Source organism: Lepidothrix coronata, unplaced genomic scaffold (assembly GCF_001604755.1).
Source record: "Lepidothrix coronata isolate B3197 unplaced genomic scaffold, Lepidothrix_coronata-1.0 Scaffold124, whole genome shotgun sequence".
In the NCBI taxonomy this organism is placed as follows: Eukaryota; Metazoa; Chordata; class Aves; order Passeriformes; family Pipridae; genus Lepidothrix; species Lepidothrix coronata.
This window is the reverse complement of record NW_016690304.1, coordinates 4,535,235-4,557,162: the sequence shown is the minus strand read 5'-3', so window position 1 is coordinate 4,557,162 and position 21,928 is coordinate 4,535,235. Positions and strand designations below refer to the sequence as shown.

The 21,928-nt window shown below is 41.3% G+C and overlaps 1 protein-coding gene across 4 annotated transcripts in view; it reads left to right on the top strand.

The window, feature by feature from the left end:
- ARID5B (AT-rich interaction domain 5B) overlaps window positions 1-21,928 on the top strand; it is a 121,377-nt gene that overhangs the window by 86,352 nt on the left and 13,097 nt on the right. For 3 of the 4 annotated variants that reach the window (XM_017826151.1, XM_017826150.1, XM_017826153.1), the window contains 2 exons: window positions 1,786-1,838; window positions 15,500-15,597. In XM_017826151.1, the coding sequence (XP_017681640.1) occupies window positions 1,786-1,838; window positions 15,500-15,597 (151 nt within the window). Of the gene's footprint in view, window positions 1-1,785; window positions 1,839-8,390; window positions 8,444-15,499; window positions 15,598-21,928 lie in introns of all 4 variants that reach the window. The other variant, XM_017826152.1, reaches the window with a different exon arrangement.

Here is a 21,928-nt window from a genome sequence, read left to right as displayed (position 1 = left end):
CACAATCTGTAAAACAATTGTAGGTGGAGAAGATACAGTTGTAACCCAATTTTGCATAAATATTGCGGCACAATGTAGATCTTTCACAGTTTCCAACAAAAGCTGTAAATGGGGGTTTTTCCTCCTTATCTATAGATTGAATGGTACTTTATTTCCTTAAAGGGAAAACGCCATGGATTGAAATATTATTTACTCTAATTTATCTCCAGATTAAAACCATGTGTTATTTTGATGAAGAATGTCAAACCTGTATGTTTTACATAACAATTTACATACCTAATAGCAATTGGCACTGATTGCAACAGGCCTCCAGCAGCCATTATAAACTTATATAACTCCAAATGATTACAGTGTTTGTCTGAAAACTGGCTGCTTGAAATGGAAGTAAAATTAATGTACTATGAACAGCCTCGTTGCATTATGCATTGATTCAGATTAAATCAAGGCCTAAGCAAAGCTCTCGATAGCTTTGAAACAGTACAAGGTTCAATGAGGCTTTCAGAATGTTTTGTGTTGAAGAAATGATTTCTTTCCCCCCCCCTCCCCATTTTATTCTGCACTCCCTCAAGAATGGAGACAGGGTGGGCTTGAAAGACAAGCTAAAGTATTATTTCTAAAATTCCCCACCGAGGTTAGGACCCTCTGCTAACATTTAGCTGAAATACACTGAGACTTGCCTGACATTCATTATAAATTAGGGGCCTGATCCAGCAAATACTTAAATACCAAGAGTAAGTATACTGAGAAGAGCAGAAATGTTTGCAGGATGGGGCTCTGTATTTGTCCAGCAAGACTTGTGCAAACATTGCCAATATAAATAGCTTAGTGGAAAGAGACAGTGTGTACTCTGCAACAGAGCATCCCCCCGTGGAGAAAGAGATCCCATCCTCTGTGGTCCACAGCATTATTGCTGACCTGGAGTATTTGTGGCGTGTCCATGGGGAATCAGTGTTTGCTGGTGGAATCACGCATACACCTTTCATAGGGCTGACATCAATTCTTCTTGTAACAATTAAAATAAAATTTAAAAAAATAAAAAAAATAAAATAAAATAAAAGTGAGACACCAGCAGCAAGCAGTGGCCCCACGGCCAGGATGAAAAGCACATTGTGGGGGGGGAGTTCTGCAGGAAGGAACAACTGTTGAACTGAGTTGCCTCCGTGCCTCCAACCCCACAGCCATGGGCAAGGCACAACAAGCCACAGCATAATTATTATGGTAATGCTCATTTGTGCTCCATCTGGGTTCATTCACACGGGACCCGTTAGAACGCAGCTTATTGTTCATTGATTATGGAGACCATTATCTGGAGCCGCAGTAAATATTGGATATTGTTGTCTAATCGATAGGCTTTCTCTGTGAGCCAGTGTGTGGCTCATGCTTGCTTGCTAATGAAATCAGTATTAAACAAATAATTAAAAGTGACATTCTTCCCAATGAGTAATTTTTATTAGCGAGGTTGTGGAAACATGCTACAGTCATTATACTGTGCCTCTTATCAGCAAAGTCAAATGAGCCCATTACCTTTGTCTTAGTGTATTTTTCCAGTCCTGTTAAGGAATCTATAAGTGTGTTCTCTTATATGTAATTAAAAATATATATAGTATGGGCTAATATTTACTCTTCAGATTATGTAAATACCTCTTTGGAAAATGTTTCACGGGAGCTTTTTCAGGGGCTGTAAGCTTTTTTTTTCTCTATTTTTTTTAACTGTTTAATTTACATTTCTTTGAAATATGTTGGCTAATGCAATGCTTATCTAAATACTTATTGTCCCTCTAACAGTTAACCTTTGGACTATGTTTCAAGCTGCTCAAAAACTGGGAGGATATGAAACAGTAAGTGTTTAAGTAACTTAAATGAAATAATTGTGCAATCTAACTTTTCCCTGTTAGAAAAAAAAATGTAAAAGCAAACAATCATTTGCTGCATTTTAGGCTAGCTGTACACATTGTGGGTTTACTGGACCATTTTTGGAAACAGTCCCAATTAGTTCCAGGTTTGGCAAAATTGTAAACTTGTCGTAAAAACTACAAGTGGAAAACATATGTAACTCTTCCCTGTCAAGGAAATTAGTTAGGTCTGTAATTTTTTCCCATGTTGAGAAAGGGCTATTATTGTACAACAAGCCAAGATTGCATAAAAGAAATTTCACTTGGCAACATCCCTGACATCTGTTCATGTCTAATATGGGAAATGTATTAAAGGCTTTCAAAAGTAATCAGCATTGTCCATTTAGGAAGAGTATGCTGCAGAATCTCCTCTTATTCCAAGTGTAAAAGATCTTTATTAGACTAGGGCCAGTACTACATAAACAGGAAGTTATCAAAGAAATTCAGAAAAGTCTCTGACACTTTTTATCAGTTAACCATATCTGACAAGAGCAGTTTATTTTTAGCTTACAGGAAAATTTGATGGCCACGGATTTTACAGCATGTATTTTGAACCAATAAAATATTAGAGCAACAAACTTAGATTAAAATCTTGAAATGAGAAGAAAGAGCTGCATTAATGTGGCACATCGAGATGACATCTGTAATGAAAAAACAGTTGACATAGGAAGATGTCGTCATTGGAAATATTTTCTTTGCACACAATGATCAGATTAAGTTGTTCAGTTCCTGCCGCAGTTTGGATGAAAGAAATTATTTTTGCTTTGTTTACGAAGTAATCTGGGACATATCTGTGCTGTAGAGAAATGACAAGAAGAAATGCACTGTCAAGAAACTGAAAGTCGTTAGAACCAAAATGCAAAACTCACTGTTTTCCTTCCATACAATAAAGCACATTGTTCTGCACATCAGCAGCCCGGGCCGGTTAGCATGGGTGTGCCTGGGATTTTGTGAAACATGAAATATAACATTCTTAAAAAAAATATATGCTTGATTGGGCTTTTATTGTTCTTCTTCTATCTTTCATTAATCAGCACATACCATGCTGATGTACAGGGGTGTGTGTGGGTGTGCTCATGGGTATGTATGAATGAATAGCTGCCATAGATAGATCGTTACAGCAATTAGCAGAATTGCCATGAGTTGTAAAGTGCAAGGAAAATGAGGGCTAAAATCTTGAATTTGATGCAGAGCACTAGGGGAGGCCAGGAGGGAGATTAAAAGGCAAGTGGTGCTCGTCCAGGGAGACGAGTGATTTTCACAGCAATGTTTCGGGTCTGCATGAAGGGACGAAGTATAGAAGCAGGGATGCCAAAGTGGTGGCTTGCTGGAGAGACCTGAGTTTTAGTGCCAGCAGGAGAGGGATGAATTTAGGGATGCGGGAGCAGGTGAACCCTTGTGCCTGGGGAAGAGCAGGAATAGGATGGAGAGTTTGTGAACACAAGGCCAGGGCCAGAGAGCCGGGTCTGCCAACGAAAGCAGAAATGTGTGATAATATCATCCAGAGTAGCTTCAGTCTATCCTTGTCTCAGACCTCCTGTCCTTTTCTCAGAGACAGATATTCTCTGTTGTTTAGGGACATTTGTCACCTTTGATGAAAATGTACCAGTGGTGCTTATTCTTCAGAGTAAACTAAGCAATTGCTTGCTGGTCAGTAAAGGCAAGGCAAGCATAGCTCATGCCCTCTGACATACCTGTGAGCCCAGCCTTGTTTGGAGAGTGACTGGCTGAAAGGATGGGCCAGATCCTGTTTTTATGATGTGAGTGGCATCTGTGCTCTTGGCGGGTGAGCTGAAGTTGGGAGGACTGCTGTGATGCAATTTTAAGTTGTGAATGGAGCATGAGGTTTCCTGACCTCATTCTCATCTGTTAACAGTCTCATCCTCAATATGGATCTGCCTTTGCTTTGAATTTCCTATTAAATTGATAGCTGTTGCAATACTTCGACCTGTGCACACTTTTTTTTATTATATTATGGCCAGTTGATATTCATTGAGTTTGCCAAGCTGCCTTCATTTGTATATATTTTATCATGGTGAGCACTGCTGAGAGGCTTTTGTGTTTGATTTGTGTTTCATTTTTCACAATGGCTGGGGTGACATGTACCTCAGTATCAGTTCTAGCATCTTAGGCAGGTCTACTTAGATGCAGAAATTTCAAGTGAGTGCTGTAATTCAGTAATGACCAGAATCCACTGCTCACACACAGTACTACTATCTGTCAGTGAGGAGAAGTCATGTGCAGAGCAAAGGCTTTCTGAAACCTGCCCTGATTAATGCACATTTATCTCTATGGACCCTTCCATCTGGCTTGAACAAACCCTTTGTCCCTTATAAGGGCTTCACCATCTTTAACTTGTTTTAAAATGTCACAGGTTTCTGGTTTGTGCATCGAGATAGAAATAGGTCTTTTCTCTTAGAAGTATTGTAAAGAAAAGAATATTTAGAAGTAGATATTTGACTTTGGCATGTGACAGTCATTTTGTGAACAGGAAACAGATAAAACATTGGTTAAAATGACATACGGAAACTTAGAGTGGTTAGATGACTAGTTTTTTACTAGTAAGAGTAGAAACCTTCCCAGTTAAAGCAGTTGCAAACTTTATATCCTTGTGTTTGACAGAACAATGATAGTCTGCCCATTTTAAGTTTTATCCATTGCCCTGTCCACCTTGTCCATATATAGATGTTTCAGTGGGGTTTAAAAAACATTTTTGAGAAACAAGCAGAGGTGATGTGCGGTGTTTTCCAGCTTCTGCACAGATTCACAGAACAGTGCGAGACCTTTGAGTCCAGTCCTGTTTCGATAAGGATCTAAAAGTGACTGAGAACAGCCAGGGACTGGTTTTGAGATGTGGAGAACAACTTTCTTAGCCATCTGTCTGACTTTCCTTTATTGTCCTGTGTCAGGGGCTGGAACGGATCCAGTGAGACTTGACAGAGAGCATTACCTTTGCATATGGGATATACATGCAGGATATCTAATAGCGTCAACTCATGATTGTGTGCCATAAAGGGTTCTCCAGTCAGAGTACTCGTAAGAGTAATTTCTCCCCCTTTTGATTACTAATTCTTAGTTAGTTGTCATCTTTAACTGTGTAATACCACACTCCCTTGTACTTCTTGTTGGACATAATACGGGCTTAATAAAAATAGCAACCTGTACAAATTAGTTTAAGTCCTTAAGAGATGAAGCTGTCTCTTCGGAGTAGGTGGAATCATGTTTCTCTTAAACAAAGATATGTGAAACGAGCATCTTTGTTACTAATAATAGGAGAGTGCATTGGAAAGCTCTGTCTATAGCAGATCTTCACAGTAGGAATGGTTTAAAATGTCTCCAGATCACTGGGTGAAATACAAAACGTTCAAAGGGGCTCAGCTGCAGTGGCATTTAACAGCCATTGCCTGGAATTCTGTCATCCTAAGTGAAGTGAGTGAAAGGTGCAGATATTCATAGATGGGAAACTTCCAGGACTTACCTGAAGAGTTGTCCTTGGCAAGTCATGAAGTAGCATTTTTTCTTTTGAGCCAACATAAAAGAAGTGCCTTGGCATGTTTGCAGAAGGCTGTGCTGCTGAATGGACTCTACCTGGAGATGTCTTAGAAAGATAAAGGGTAGAAAGAAAATTAGGTGGAGCTTAACCTTTAGTGTGTAGCAGCTTAGATTTTGCCAAAGGTCAGTGGGATCCCATTTAGCTGCTGCCTCCTGGAAGCAACAATAAAGTGCTTTAGTTTTTAAAAATTAATGATTGACACACACAACAGTCCTGTGTCTGGGCAGGCCCAAAGAAACTGATATATCAGTGGAATGCAAAGCTACCTGAGTTTGTTTCATACAGAGCTAATACCCAGAGCTCCGTTTCGAAGAGAGCTGTGAAGATCACGTACCATGACCAGAAAATTCCTTATTATGTTTGCAGTGGGAAAAGCAAGAATCCTTTCAGGAGGAAGGGACCTGGGAACTGGGAGCAGTGCTGAAGACCTTAAGCCTCCAGTTTTTGCTGGTTGGGAAAGATGTCACAGGAGTTTTCAAAGATGCTGACTTCCACTGGGCCCAACTCTAGAATTGTGAAGCCGTAGGTTGGAGCAAATTGCGGGAGGGCTCTGCAAAGCAGACTGCTTTAAAACTAAAACCAGCATTGGAATGGGAAGCTGTCAGAGATGGCAATTGCACTGGCCTGTGCAATTGCCTTGATTAATAGGTCAGCTTGGAGCATCCTGCACTTCCAGAAACATGGCAGGCACTGGGAGGGATGTATATACTGGTTAGGAGTAGGGAAGAACAAACTGGAAAACTAATACAGCAAAGGCAGAGAATTTTGGTAGGAACCAGAACTGTAACCAAAGCATTGCAGAGCATTACCCTCCTCAGAAAGTTCTTGGTCACTGAGGTGTCTGGGAGGAACTGGTATGAGAAAGGAAAGCAGTCCTCAATTTGGATGTGGTCAGCATGGGCATCCAGCTTGAGCAGAGCTGCCCTGTATGACAGCAGTGAAGTTTCCTCAGTGCAGCATTTTGTTCAGATTAAGGGTGTAATTAATCAGTTCCTTTAGTCCTTTGAAGTTTATTAAGCATAAAAAATAAACTTTCCAGAGCAGGAGAAAATTCAACCCCAGGCTTTGTTAGAATAACAATTGTTTCAGGAAATGTCAAATTTAAACTTAGCTCTGTATGTAGGAGGGCACAGCTCTGCTAATTGCCAAGCAGCTCTAGTCCATTGGAGAGGTAGAATTGGATAAAGCTGGGCAAATGTTTGTGAAAATCCTGTTATTCTAAGCAGCACAGAGGAAAGAGGCACCAAAAATGATCATGGGATTTCAAAGAGATTCCCTTTTCCCCTTAAAGTTGGTTATGTTTACCGGTGTTCCAGTGTGAGTATCGCCTCGAGTCAGCTCATGGTAAACGAGACCAAGGCTCTGAAGTTAACATTTTCCTTTTGAAAATGGAGGCCATGCTTCTTAGTCACATTGGGATGTTTAAAAAGGGGACTTGCAGTAGTCCTCTTGCTAACTAATCCTTGGGTTTCATTTAAAGCTCCTGCACAGCAATCACTGTTCTTAGCCAAGGCATCAGGTCCTGGCCCACAGCCTTGCAAGCCAGCCAGGCTGTGCTTGTCAGAGGGCCAGAGCACAGACCCCAGACTGGCTTTGTGCACCTTTGTTCCCCTCGTCTGTGAGCCTGCCAGAGACTTGATTTAGTATAAAGCCACTTACAGCAATCCTCAGGGGATCTCTGATTTTTTGGGAGCTACAAGAAGGCAGTCTAGGTGGCTGTCTGGCTGTGCCTCTGTCCTCTGCCTGTCCTGAGGGGACTGGTGGAATGTGGGAGGCAGAACCAGAGGTAGCTTCCCATCCAGGCATTCCTCCACAGCAGGGTACTTGGTCCAACTCTCACTTGACCTCTTGGGTTGCATAAAGAGCATCCATTCATATTCTCAGGATGTGACGTTCTTTATGGCTCATTAGGACTCCAGTTCTTCAAACCCTTTAGTAGTAATAATAAGTAGAAGTGTGGGTAGCCTGGGGAGGAGACAGCGTAGGAACTTAAACCAGACTTAGCATGAACCTTATCTTCAGATGAGTGTTTGATTTGTATTTAAATAATTTATTTGTGCAGATTTTATCCTTGAATTGCTTGTATCCTTGTGCCTGTGGTGTCTGGGTTTGCTGCAAAAGACAGAAGATAAAATTAGTGAATGAAGTCAGTTCATGTAGCTTTAAAAAAGGTTTAAGATAAAATACTTTTTTTTTTTNAAATAAAATAAAATAAAAGTGAGACACCAGCAGCAAGCAGTGGCCCCACGGCCAGGATGAAAAGCACATTGTGGGGGGGGAGTTCTGCAGGAAGGCACATCTTTTGAACTGAGTTGCCTCCGTGCCTCCAACCCCACAGCCATGGGCAAGGCACAACAAGCCACAGCATAATTATTATGGTAATGCTCATTTGTGCTCCATCTGGGTTCATTCACACGGGACCCGTTAGAACGCAGCTTATTGTTCATTGATTATGGAGACCATTATCTGGAGCCGCAGTAAATATTGGATATTGTTGTCTAATCGATAGGCTTTCTCTGTGAGCCAGTGTGTGGCTCATGCTTGCTTGCTAATGAAATCAGTATTAAACAAATAATTAAAAGTGACATTCTTCCCAATGAGTAATTTTTATTAGCGAGGTTGTGGAAACATGCTACAGTCATTATACTGTGCCTCTTATCAGCAAAGTCAAATGAGCCCATTACCTTTGTCTTAGTGTATTTTTCCAGTCCTGTTAAGGAATCTATAAGTGTGTTCTCTTATATGTAATTAAAAATATATATAGTATGGGCTAATATTTACTCTTCAGATTATGTAAATACCTCTTTGGAAAATGTTTCACGGGAGCTTTTTCAGGGGCTGTAAGCTTTTTTTTTCTCTATTTTTTTTAACTGTTTAATTTACATTTCTTTGAAATATGTTGGCTAATGCAATGCTTATCTAAATACTTATTGTCCCTCTAACAGTTAACCTTTGGACTATGTTTCAAGCTGCTCAAAAACTGGGAGGATATGAAACAGTAAGTGTTTAAGTAACTTAAATGAAATAATTGTGCAATCTAACTTTTCCCTGTTAGAAAAAAAAATGTAAAAGCAAACAATCATTTGCTGCATTTTAGGCTAGCTGTACACATTGTGGGTTTACTGGACCATTTTTGGAAACAGTCCCAATTAGTTCCAGGTTTGGCAAAATTGTAAACTTGTCGTAAAAACTACAAGTGGAAAACATATGTAACTCTTCCCTGTCAAGGAAATTAGTTAGGTCTGTAATTTTTTCCCATGTTGAGAAAGGGCTATTATTGTACAACAAGCCAAGATTGCATAAAAGAAATTTCACTTGGCAACATCCCTGACATCTGTTCATGTCTAATATGGGAAATGTATTAAAGGCTTTCAAAAGTAATCAGCATTGTCCATTTAGGAAGAGTATGCTGCAGAATCTCCTCTTATTCCAAGTGTAAAAGATCTTTATTAGACTAGGGCCAGTACTACATAAACAGGAAGTTATCAAAGAAATTCAGAAAAGTCTCTGACACTTTTTATCAGTTAACCATATCTGACAAGAGCAGTTTATTTTTAGCTTACAGGAAAATTTGATGGCCACGGATTTTACAGCATGTATTTTGAACCAATAAAATATTAGAGCAACAAACTTAGATTAAAATCTTGAAATGAGAAGAAAGAGCTGCATTAATGTGGCACATCGAGATGACATCTGTAATGAAAAAACAGTTGACATAGGAAGATGTCGTCATTGGAAATATTTTCTTTGCACACAATGATCAGATTAAGTTGTTCAGTTCCTGCCGCAGTTTGGATGAAAGAAATTATTTTTGCTTTGTTTACGAAGTAATCTGGGACATATCTGTGCTGTAGAGAAATGACAAGAAGAAATGCACTGTCAAGAAACTGAAAGTCGTTAGAACCAAAATGCAAAACTCACTGTTTTCCTTCCATACAATAAAGCACATTGTTCTGCACATCAGCAGCCCGGGCCGGTTAGCATGGGTGTGCCTGGGATTTTGTGAAACATGAAATATAACATTCTTAAAAAAAATATATGCTTGATTGGGCTTTTATTGTTCTTCTTCTATCTTTCATTAATCAGCACATACCATGCTGATGTACAGGGGTGTGTGTGGGTGTGCTCATGGGTATGTATGAATGAATAGCTGCCATAGATAGATCGTTACAGCAATTAGCAGAATTGCCATGAGTTGTAAAGTGCAAGGAAAATGAGGGCTAAAATCTTGAATTTGATGCAGAGCACTAGGGGAGGCCAGGAGGGAGATTAAAAGGCAAGTGGTGCTCGTCCAGGGAGACGAGTGATTTTCACAGCAATGTTTCGGGTCTGCATGAAGGGACGAAGTATAGAAGCAGGGATGCCAAAGTGGTGGCTTGCTGGAGAGACCTGAGTTTTAGTGCCAGCAGGAGAGGGATGAATTTAGGGATGCGGGAGCAGGTGAACCCTTGTGCCTGGGGAAGAGCAGGAATAGGATGGAGAGTTTGTGAACACAAGGCCAGGGCCAGAGAGCCGGGTCTGCCAACGAAAGCAGAAATGTGTGATAATATCATCCAGAGTAGCTTCAGTCTATCCTTGTCTCAGACCTCCTGTCCTTTTCTCAGAGACAGATATTCTCTGTTGTTTAGGGACATTTGTCACCTTTGATGAAAATGTACCAGTGGTGCTTATTCTTCAGAGTAAACTAAGCAATTGCTTGCTGGTCAGTAAAGGCAAGGCAAGCATAGCTCATGCCCTCTGACATACCTGTGAGCCCAGCCTTGTTTGGAGAGTGACTGGCTGAAAGGATGGGCCAGATCCTGTTTTTATGATGTGAGTGGCATCTGTGCTCTTGGCGGGTGAGCTGAAGTTGGGAGGACTGCTGTGATGCAATTTTAAGTTGTGAATGGAGCATGAGGTTTCCTGACCTCATTCTCATCTGTTAACAGTCTCATCCTCAATATGGATCTGCCTTTGCTTTGAATTTCCTATTAAATTGATAGCTGTTGCAATACTTCGACCTGTGCACACTTTTTTTTATTATATTATGGCCAGTTGATATTCATTGAGTTTGCCAAGCTGCCTTCATTTGTATATATTTTATCATGGTGAGCACTGCTGAGAGGCTTTTGTGTTTGATTTGTGTTTCATTTTTCACAATGGCTGGGGTGACATGTACCTCAGTATCAGTTCTAGCATCTTAGGCAGGTCTACTTAGATGCAGAAATTTCAAGTGAGTGCTGTAATTCAGTAATGACCAGAATCCACTGCTCACACACAGTACTACTATCTGTCAGTGAGGAGAAGTCATGTGCAGAGCAAAGGCTTTCTGAAACCTGCCCTGATTAATGCACATTTATCTCTATGGACCCTTCCATCTGGCTTGAACAAACCCTTTGTCCCTTATAAGGGCTTCACCATCTTTAACTTGTTTTAAAATGTCACAGGTTTCTGGTTTGTGCATCGAGATAGAAATAGGTCTTTTCTCTTAGAAGTATTGTAAAGAAAAGAATATTTAGAAGTAGATATTTGACTTTGGCATGTGACAGTCATTTTGTGAACAGGAAACAGATAAAACATTGGTTAAAATGACATACGGAAACTTAGAGTGGTTAGATGACTAGTTTTTTACTAGTAAGAGTAGAAACCTTCCCAGTTAAAGCAGTTGCAAACTTTATATCCTTGTGTTTGACAGAACAATGATAGTCTGCCCATTTTAAGTTTTATCCATTGCCCTGTCCACCTTGTCCATATATAGATGTTTCAGTGGGGTTTAAAAAACATTTTTGAGAAACAAGCAGAGGTGATGTGCGGTGTTTTCCAGCTTCTGCACAGATTCACAGAACAGTGCGAGACCTTTGAGTCCAGTCCTGTTTCGATAAGGATCTAAAAGTGACTGAGAACAGCCAGGGACTGGTTTTGAGATGTGGAGAACAACTTTCTTAGCCATCTGTCTGACTTTCCTTTATTGTCCTGTGTCAGGGGCTGGAACGGATCCAGTGAGACTTGACAGAGAGCATTACCTTTGCATATGGGATATACATGCAGGATATCTAATAGCGTCAACTCATGATTGTGTGCCATAAAGGGTTCTCCAGTCAGAGTACTCGTAAGAGTAATTTCTCCCCCTTTTGATTACTAATTCTTAGTTAGTTGTCATCTTTAACTGTGTAATACCACACTCCCTTGTACTTCTTGTTGGACATAATACGGGCTTAATAAAAATAGCAACCTGTACAAATTAGTTTAAGTCCTTAAGAGATGAAGCTGTCTCTTCGGAGTAGGTGGAATCATGTTTCTCTTAAACAAAGATATGTGAAACGAGCATCTTTGTTACTAATAATAGGAGAGTGCATTGGAAAGCTCTCTCTATAGCAGATCTTCACAGTAGGAATGGTTTAAAATGTCTCCAGATCACTGGGTGAAATACAAAACGTTCAAAGGGGCTCAGCTGCAGTGGCATTTAACAGCCATTGCCTGGAATTCTGTCATCCTAAGTGAAGTGAGTGAAAGGTGCAGATATTCATAGATGGGAAACTTCCAGGACTTACCTGAAGAGTTGTCCTTGGCAAGTCATGAAGTAGCATTTTTTCTTTTGAGCCAACATAAAAGAAGTGCCTTGGCATGTTTGCAGAAGGCTGTGCTGCTGAATGGACTCTACCTGGAGATGTCTTAGAAAGATAAAGGGTAGAAAGAAAATTAGGTGGAGCTTAACCTTTAGTGTGTAGCAGCTTAGATTTTGCCAAAGGTCAGTGGGATCCCATTTAGCTGCTGCCTCCTGGAAGCAACAATAAAGTGCTTTAGTTTTTAAAAATTAATGATTGACACACACAACAGTCCTGTGTCTGGGCAGGCCCAAAGAAACTGATATATCAGTGGAATGCAAAGCTACCTGAGTTTGTTTCATACAGAGCTAATACCCAGAGCTCCGTTTCGAAGAGAGCTGTGAAGATCACGTACCATGACCAGAAAATTCCTTATTATGTTTGCAGTGGGAAAAGCAAGAATCCTTTCAGGAGGAAGGGACCTGGGAACTGGGAGCAGTGCTGAAGACCTTAAGCCTCCAGTTTTTGCTGGTTGGGAAAGATGTCACAGGAGTTTTCAAAGATGCTGACTTCCACTGGGCCCAACTCTAGAATTGTGAAGCCGTAGGTTGGAGCAAATTGCGGGAGGGCTCTGCAAAGCAGACTGCTTTAAAACTAAAACCAGCATTGGAATGGGAAGCTGTCAGAGATGGCAATTGCACTGGCCTGTGCAATTGCCTTGATTAATAGGTCAGCTTGGAGCATCCTGCACTTCCAGAAACATGGCAGGCACTGGGAGGGATGTATATACTGGTTAGGAGTAGGGAAGAACAAACTGGAAAACTAATACAGCAAAGGCAGAGAATTTTGGTAGGAACCAGAACTGTAACCAAAGCATTGCAGAGCATTACCCTCCTCAGAAAGTTCTTGGTCACTGAGGTGTCTGGGAGGAACTGGTATGAGAAAGGAAAGCAGTCCTCAATTTGGATGTGGTCAGCATGGGCATCCAGCTTGAGCAGAGCTGCCCTGTATGACAGCAGTGAAGTTTCCTCAGTGCAGCATTTTGTTCAGATTAAGGGTGTAATTAATCAGTTCCTTTAGTCCTTTGAAGTTTATTAAGCATAAAAAATAAACTTTCCAGAGCAGGAGAAAATTCAACCCCAGGCTTTGTTAGAATAACAATTGTTTCAGGAAATGTCAAATTTAAACTTAGCTCTGTATGTAGGAGGGCACAGCTCTGCTAATTGCCAAGCAGCTCTAGTCCATTGGAGAGGTAGAATTGGATAAAGCTGGGCAAATGTTTGTGAAAATCCTGTTATTCTAAGCAGCACAGAGGAAAGAGGCACCAAAAATGATCATGGGATTTCAAAGAGATTCCCTTTTCCCCTTAAAGTTGGTTATGTTTACCGGTGTTCCAGTGTGAGTATCGCCTCGAGTCAGCTCATGGTAAACGAGACCAAGGCTCTGAAGTTAACATTTTCCTTTTGAAAATGGAGGCCATGCTTCTTAGTCACATTGGGATGTTTAAAAAGGGGACTTGCAGTAGTCCTCTTGCTAACTAATCCTTGGGTTTCATTTAAAGCTCCTGCACAGCAATCACTGTTCTTAGCCAAGGCATCAGGTCCTGGCCCACAGCCTTGCAAGCCAGCCAGGCTGTGCTTGTCAGAGGGCCAGAGCACAGACCCCAGACTGGCTTTGTGCACCTTTGTTCCCCTCGTCTGTGAGCCTGCCAGAGACTTGATTTAGTATAAAGCCACTTACAGCAATCCTCAGGGGATCTCTGATTTTTTGGGAGCTACAAGAAGGCAGTCTAGGTGGCTGTCTGGCTGTGCCTCTGTCCTCTGCCTGTCCTGAGGGGACTGGTGGAATGTGGGAGGCAGAACCAGAGGTAGCTTCCCATCCAGGCATTCCTCCACAGCAGGGTACTTGGTCCAACTCTCACTTGACCTCTTGGGTTGCATAAAGAGCATCCATTCATATTCTCAGGATGTGACGTTCTTTATGGCTCATTAGGACTCCAGTTCTTCAAACCCTTTAGTAGTAATAATAAGTAGAAGTGTGGGTAGCCTGGGGAGGAGACAGCGTAGGAACTTAAACCAGACTTAGCATGAACCTTATCTTCAGATGAGTGTTTGATTTGTATTTAAATAATTTATTTGTGCAGATTTTATCCTTGAATTGCTTGTATCCTTGTGCCTGTGGTGTCTGGGTTTGCTGCAAAAGACAGAAGATAAAATTAGTGAATGAAGTCAGTTCATGTAGCTTTAAAAAAGGTTTAAGATAAAATACTTTTTTTTTTTTCAAGTATCTATAGATGCAAACTGTGCTCAGGTGCTAATAGTGACTTGACAGTGCTGCTGTTTTCTGGAGAACTCTGCAGACAGTAAATTTGAAGAAATTGTAACATTATCAAACGCTAAGTCTCCAGCCATGCTTTCGGCTCTGGAGAATAATTTCTGCAAAGGAAGGATTTTCCTTTTGTACTGAGCAAAAAAGAAACACCTCTTACCCTGTACTATCTCCTCTTGTTTAGATTAAAATTACAGGCCTCAGATTGCAAGTTGTAATATTTGTTTTCTTCTGATTGCTGCCTTTAGCTCCTCAGTAAACACCATTGACTGCTCTGTGGGTAACTCCGAAGAAGCCTCCAGGGCTGAATATATTAAATCCACAGCATTCCACAGAAAATGACAAAATTCTCCCCAAATTGCCCCTACAGTTTTCCACTGGCCTTCTTTATGAGCTGCAGGCAAAAGAGGGTGATCTGTTGTGCTTGTCCTATTCCTGTTTTTCTTCCTGTTTTAAATATAGTGGAATATGTAAAATAATGAAGTGGTATCCAGAAACAATCCTTTTGCCAGGTCTTCCATCTGTTATTCTGTATAATCCTAATTTCTGTACAAAAAAACAGAACCATGGTATGCAACTCAATATGTTACGAGATGTTTATTTTCATCAGCACGGTCCAATAAAGTACATAGCTCAAATATTAACATTGGAGTATGTTAAGATTTCATTAGTATTTGATCTATATATTTTACTGACATAAATGGATAAAAATAAACAGCTTGTAACATACAGAGTTACGGACTATGCTTTTGTGGATTTTCGGAATTCTGTGGTGGATTTGGGTTTTGCAGCAGATTTATTTTCTCTAATTCAGTTAAAAAAAACTATGTAATCGTTATTTGTGCTGAGTATGGTTTGAGCTTCATTTTCATAATTCACCGTGGGATTTGTCTGCATAACTTCTGATGGTTAATGACCCCGTATTGATTGAAATTCTCTTTTGTGAGTCTGTATTGCTTGTGACTTGATAATGAATCAGTCAGATCACTCCATTTTAGAAAGAAAATAGATATAGTGCTAACTTACAGAAAAAAAAAAAGACACCCAAAGCTCTGTGCACTCTGTATATTCTGTAGGGGCTTTTATAGTGCTTGTAGTACATGCTGTTCTGAAAGTGTCATACATGCATTTGTTGTTGTGAACTCAAACACTGTAGAATCTATAAAGATGCAAGATTAAATTTTCCATTGCCATTTTTACAGATAACAGCCCGTCGACAATGGAAACATATTTATGATGAATTAGGTGGTAACCCTGGAAGCACAAGTGCTGCTACATGTACTCGCAGACATTATGAAAGGTAAGATAACAAATCTGAAATGCTTGTTTAATAATGAAAAAATTAATTTGGAAAGCCTTCAAAGCATTTTATAAAGAATTAGAGAAAAAGAGAGAGAGGCTTCTTAAAGATATAGTAAATATTCCCCCAACAGTTTAGTCAGATTGTAATTTAAACCAGAGTGTCTGTCTCCAGTGACTAAATAAATAAAACAAGCATCTGATTCTTCTTTGGTATATATCTTAATTTTTGCAACAGCTTTCCAGTTAAAGAAGCTGAAAAAATGAGCAAAACATATTCAAGAAAAAATAAGAAATGACAGCTAATTGATGCAAACACTTGTCATCTGTCGTTTTTTAGGAATACCAATTAAGCAAATTGTGGTTGTGATCAAAATAATGGGGTGGCCCACAATGCAGGGTGCTGTTAATATTGTAGGTCATGCCGAGCATTGCATTCCTCTTCTTCATTGCATTCCTTCCCTCCTCCCTGCCTGCGAGCTGCTGCCAAACACTCTTTCTCTGCAGCCATTGTAGCTGGTCAGAACTGTTGATTTCTTATTCTTCCCATGTAGATAATAACTTCCAGGGCTTGTGAAGCCAGCACACATTGAATAAAGTACTGGAGCTGGAATGTTGTTTTGGTTTGGTATGGTTTTTAGAAACAACTCTCTCTTTTTTTTTTTCTTTTTCTTTTTTCTTTTATCTTTATTCTTTCTTTTTCTTTCTTCTGTTTTTGATTTTTTTCCTTAGACAAGCAAATGCGAATAAAAGCTCAGCAATTTCAGGCTCAGATAAGGAAAGTCCAGTCTCTTGTTCCTGGGCATAAACAAGTTACTTTGCTGGGGTCAGGAAGAGACTGTACTTGCCTGTGCAGAAAGCAGCACGGCTGAGCTGTGCTCAGTGGGCAGTTTTGCTCCTTATTTTAGTGCCTTCCATGTTGGCCTCTCCAAGGGACGTACTGCCATCCTCATGGAGGGAGGGGGAATTGATCATGCCCATTTACAGGAGACACCTCCAACAGAGGGGCCCAAAGGAGTTGCATGTAATGAATGCCACTATAAAAGTTAGAAGCTTTCTGGAGATTGAGCCAAGCAGCAGAGCAAGCTGAGTGAGTTGCTGCACGTGTCAGGAGGGGCTTTTCCCTGCCCTCGCGCTGCAGACAAATGTTATAGATTGTTTTATTGACTCATCAGATTGTGGGTATTCAGCTCTTCCCCTCCATCATTACAGCCCCGAGAGTCTCAGGGCTTCCTCTTGCACCCAAGCCAGCTGATGAGTTTCCAACTGGCAGTCTGGCTCTTCCCTCGCCAGATGTGCTTTGGAGGATGTTATTTGACAGAGGAGACCCAGGCACACATAAGCATTAGGTCTCTGCCGGTTTAGGTCGCAGAGGGAGCGAGCGTTGCTGAGCTCTGTGTTGAAATCCTGGAGTCACTGAGAGCATGCATGTCTTGTAGTTGTGGAAAAATAAATGAGCCATTCCAAATACTTCATGAACCCCTGTCTCTCTCTTCTGCTTTCCTGACAGTGTTTCATGCTAGTGTTTTATTTTTTTACGTGCAAACGCCCTGAATTGCACTCCCCTTCCATGCAGAGAGACTCATCTTTGTGACTGACTCAGCAGTTACTCGAGGTGTGCTGCAAAGTACCACAAACCCCACTGTGCTCACTAGAAAACCTGAACAGACTCACGATGCCTTCAAGATTGAAAACCCTTTCCAGGCTATCCAAAAGCAGTTCCGCTTGCCTCCAGCCAGTCTGAGGAAAGAGTCTTTCAGTTTATGGTTAGATTGGTCTTGGTAAACCAGAGAGCTCAAATCTGAGTTCTCGGATGGCAGCCTATCGTGTAGTTCTGGGTTATGTCTGATATGATGCAGCACCTATTTTCCAGGACTCTGGGAGGCTGTCAGAAGATGGCATTTGGAGAAAAAGTCTTGCAGGATTTTTAGGTTAGCCTTGAGCTTACCTAAAATGTGCTTTACCAAATTTGGTCTGAAAAACCAAAACACGTATACAAAAACCTCAGTGACTCATCCAGTCTCTAATTTTCTACTGTTAGATGCTTTTTTTCCACTACAGGAAAGCTGTATTAAGCCTCAGACTTGGAGAAAAGTAAATGAAATTGTCATGGTTTGTTTCGGCTGGTAATTCTAACTACAGCACCTGTAAATGTAATGCTCATTTATAGCCAAAGTGCTCAGATGACATTTAATCTAAAACTAGAACTGCAGTGCAGGAACACACGCTCATGATTCAGGACACACATATATTTTCAAACTTGATTGTGAGCTGTAAAGCTAAACTGGAAATTGAATTAAGCTGGAAAGTAAATGCTGAATAAACCTCATGATTTTTCCTTTTTGAATCCCACTGGCCTTTCTTTGCTTACTGGAGGCAGAATAGGCAGTTTCCTGACTTCACTGACCCTGGTGCTGTTTGACTTACCCTTGCCATTCATCTCTACAACCACATCTCAAGGGTGTCCATGTTGTGTTAGCCAGCTCTTTTCCAAGGTGGCAGAGGAACTCCTGTTTGCACTGGCTTTAGCATACCAAGGCTATTTAGGTGGCAGCCACTTCCGGTGACATCCTTAGGATGCTGAGGAGTGGAATGGCATGTATGTCCCAATTCAAGCACTGCATCCCACCTTCCTGGCCTCTCCAGGTTTCCCTTTGAAAGGTGGAATTTTACACATGACTTCAAAGGGCAAAAAGAGAGAGAAAAACCAAATGGCAACAACAACCAACCAACCAACCAAAAAAACCAAACACAAACCACAACAATTGGAGGGGCAGAATTGTCTCTCTGTCTAGCAAATCCCATGAAGAGATACTAGTTTTGTCTGAAGGTGTTTATAACCTCTACAAAACCACCATGTTGCTGCAGACTCATGATAGCAAGGATGCCAAAAGCTAAAACAAAGCCAGATTTAAAGGCCGTGGGGAATGTATTGCTCTGCATCCCCCTATTTGGAGCAGAACTTGTGGTGGTAGCTGCTGGTGTGCTGTAAGCAGGCAGAATGCTTCAGTTGGGGCAGTGTTTGCTTTGTTTCCCTGGTTAAAGGGAAAGAAAGGTTTTTGTGTGCATTTTCAGCCGATTCATTTATCATATAATATGGTTTGTGTTTCCAGTAACTGTTTTCATTTTAAAACAAGGCAAGGCTGCCAGTGTTTCAGTAAGTGTTATTTGTATATTAGTTAGACAACTTTTGTTTTATTAATGAGTATAATAATGAAAGTGCAGGTTTCTGAGTAGAAGCAATGGGTGTTTTTATTTAAAGCATAGCAGGCATCGCATAATGCCAGTGAATGCATTATTGTCACTGTAGGCATGGCTGGTCTGGACCTGCCTCTGATTGGGTTATTCCAAATAGGCCCAAGCACTTCATAAAAATGTCTTTGTCAGCCTAGTTTTCCTTCCAAACCTATTCATCTCTGTCAGTTTTTAATATTAGTACCAGGCTCTTGGCTATAGTCCATTAGTACTGCACTTAATTGCTCATGTTACAGATGATTACCAATATAAAAAGCATTAATGTTTTCCCATCATGGGGCTGTGCTCTGTGCACCACTTGGACTGTACAGAGCTTATGTGTTGTTTTTGTTGTTGTTGTTGTTTTGATCGTTACTTTCTTTCTTTGTGCTCCTTTGATGCACTTACCTTGCACGGTCACAGAAAGCCAGAGGTGTGTGTGGTTGGTATGAGCTGATTCAGCCTGTACCATTCCTGTGAAACTCTTACAGCCCTTGTCAGTACCCTACATCTCTCTCTCCTATCGAGAAACCCTCAGAAACGGCTACTTTTCTGCGAAGCACTCTTCTCTGTGCCGTCTTCCCCTAATAAAGCAGATGTGGTTTTCACATGCAGGGTTTGAGGTCTCTTTTCGCTTTTACACAAAACACATGATCAGCAGCTTTAATTTGCTGGCATGAGCAATAGGCTGTGTTTCTGCAGTGCTGCTGATGTTGTTGTTAGGGATTTTTCATAAATATTACACCACCACCACCACCACCCCCAAAAAAAAAACCAAACCAAAAAACCCAACCTGCTATTTTGCAAGGTATGTAAAGTACCCAATAAAACGAATTGAACAAAACAAAAATCCTAGCAATTGCCTGTTGGGGCTTTTTTCTGTCTCCAGGTCTGGCTGTGATTCATCTTGGTTTCCTCCAGAGCAAGCCCTGTGCACAAGCTTTGCACAAACACGCATGGGCTGGGGAATTGTGGTGTGCAATGGCATACAGTGACTCTCCTCAGCCTCTTTGGTAGACAGACATGCCTGTGTTGGAAGGTGTCATGGCAAGTAGCTGGACCAGTAGCCTCCTGACCTCTTTGGGTGCTGCAGGAAGCTGGGCTCCCTCGGGATCTCCAGCGGGGATGGACCTAGAGACTCCCACAGGCTGTGTCCTGCTCTTCAGCAGTGTCTCATATTCTGGCTCTCATGAGTCGCTCTTGTAAAGCCACTGTGTCCTGGTCAAACCCAGCTAGAGAGGGATTTATTAGGCCTTGTGCTCTCACCAAATTCAGGCAGCTGCATGGGAGAGCTTTCTGCGGAGCCACAACCACTGGGAACTTGAGGAGGAGCAGATAGGTGAGATGGGTTGTGGTTCTTCACAGTGGGGCAGGGTGGCCGTGCCCGTGCTTTGGACACTGACTTGTGCAGGGTTTTATTCTGGCTGTGAGTGTGGCCCCTGGGTACTTGCAGAGCACCCTGCACATCTGTCCCTTACCAGGGGACTAAACCCCAGGAGATAAAGTGTCTTGTGCAATTCAGAGCCCAATCTGCCATTTTTCTTTCTAAATCGCTCACATAAATATTATATATTATCAGAAACACAAGGTAGGTCAAAATAAGTCCTTTACATGGTTTCCCTTTAACAGCTGTAAAGTCTGTCTACCCTAAGGATATTGTGCAGTAATTCAATATGCAAGAGAGCCCTGTGTTCCATGCAAATGCTGTTTGGTTTTGTTAAAGCATTTGGATAACTTTGGTAAACGTGTAAGAATTTCAGTGGAGTTTTGTTAAGAAATAGCAGCCAATTTTTAGAGAGAAAAAAAAGCAGGAGGCTAGTATGGCATCTACATGAAATTGCTTATGGTTATCTTTTAATACACGTTGTAATTAATAGAAGGTTTTGATTTACACTGTTAAGTGTGAAAACATCCTCAGGCAAAAATTAATCAAATGTTATGTCATGCTGTAAACTACAACTAGCTCTTTGTTTGACCCAAAAAAGACTTGCCAAGCAACAGTTTTTTCTGGTTGTTTTATTTTTGTCTTCACCCCACTTCCCTGCCCCCCTCACACTTCAGCTAGTCCCAGACTCCCAGAAAACTTCACAAGTTGCAAATTGTCTCAGTAGTTTTCCATCAAGCACGAATTTAAGCCTGAAGATGGATGAGGTGTCTCAGTTCTCTCTTTTTTTTCCTGGGTTTTTAGTTTGGAGGTTTTTTTCTTTTTGATAAATAACAAGAGGTTTCTACTTATGATTTTCTGCCCTCAGGGCTTTATCATTAAGATTAAATAACTGTACTCTCAAGCATACCACTGAACAAACATCTTTTCAATTATGTGAGTAACAGATGCTTTAACAAAGGAACTATTGAAAATTCAGAAAGCTTCCCCCCTCCCCAAAATTTAGAAAGTATCAGATGACAGAGGAACATAATTGTTTACCATTAAAATAGATCCTTAACTGTCCATTCAAAACATCTGAGAACACACATATTTTTCAAAATTTCTGGGGTTTCAGCCTCAGAGATTTACTGGCCAGCACTGGAGTCAGCGGGAGTCCTTGGGTGCAAAGTTCTGGACAGTAGGGAGCTACCTTTTAGTGCCTGGAAACAGATGATCTCTCTCCTGGCGGGGAGTTGTTTTCCCAGCTACATCCTGCCTTCCACCCAGGAGTTTGTCCTAGCAGAATAGTGGCATACCATGTGCCACCCACTGCTTTTGGCGTCCCAGCACACCCAGTCACCAAGCTGAGTGCTTGGAGTTGGTCAGTGTCACACCTGGTAACCACTTCTTGACATCCAGGAGTAGGGACAGGCTTGACACAAGTGGACAAGCCCCTTTTCCTTGCTGGGAGCTGAGTTGCCCCAGGAGGGTGCTGCACAGTGGGAAACGTGCCATTCTCCTTTGCAGGAGCAGCACCAGTGATGAAGAGTAAGATCTTTCCCCTCAGGTTCCCTAGGGCTGCTGGGAATCTCCACCTTGTACTTCAGGATTTTGCTAACATGGCGTGGGTTGCCCTGGTTTGTTTGGCTTTGAGCAATGGAGATGTGACTCAGAGCTCCCAAGGGAGAATCAACAGGATTTTGGGGTCTCTCCAGGAGAGTTGCACCCCACA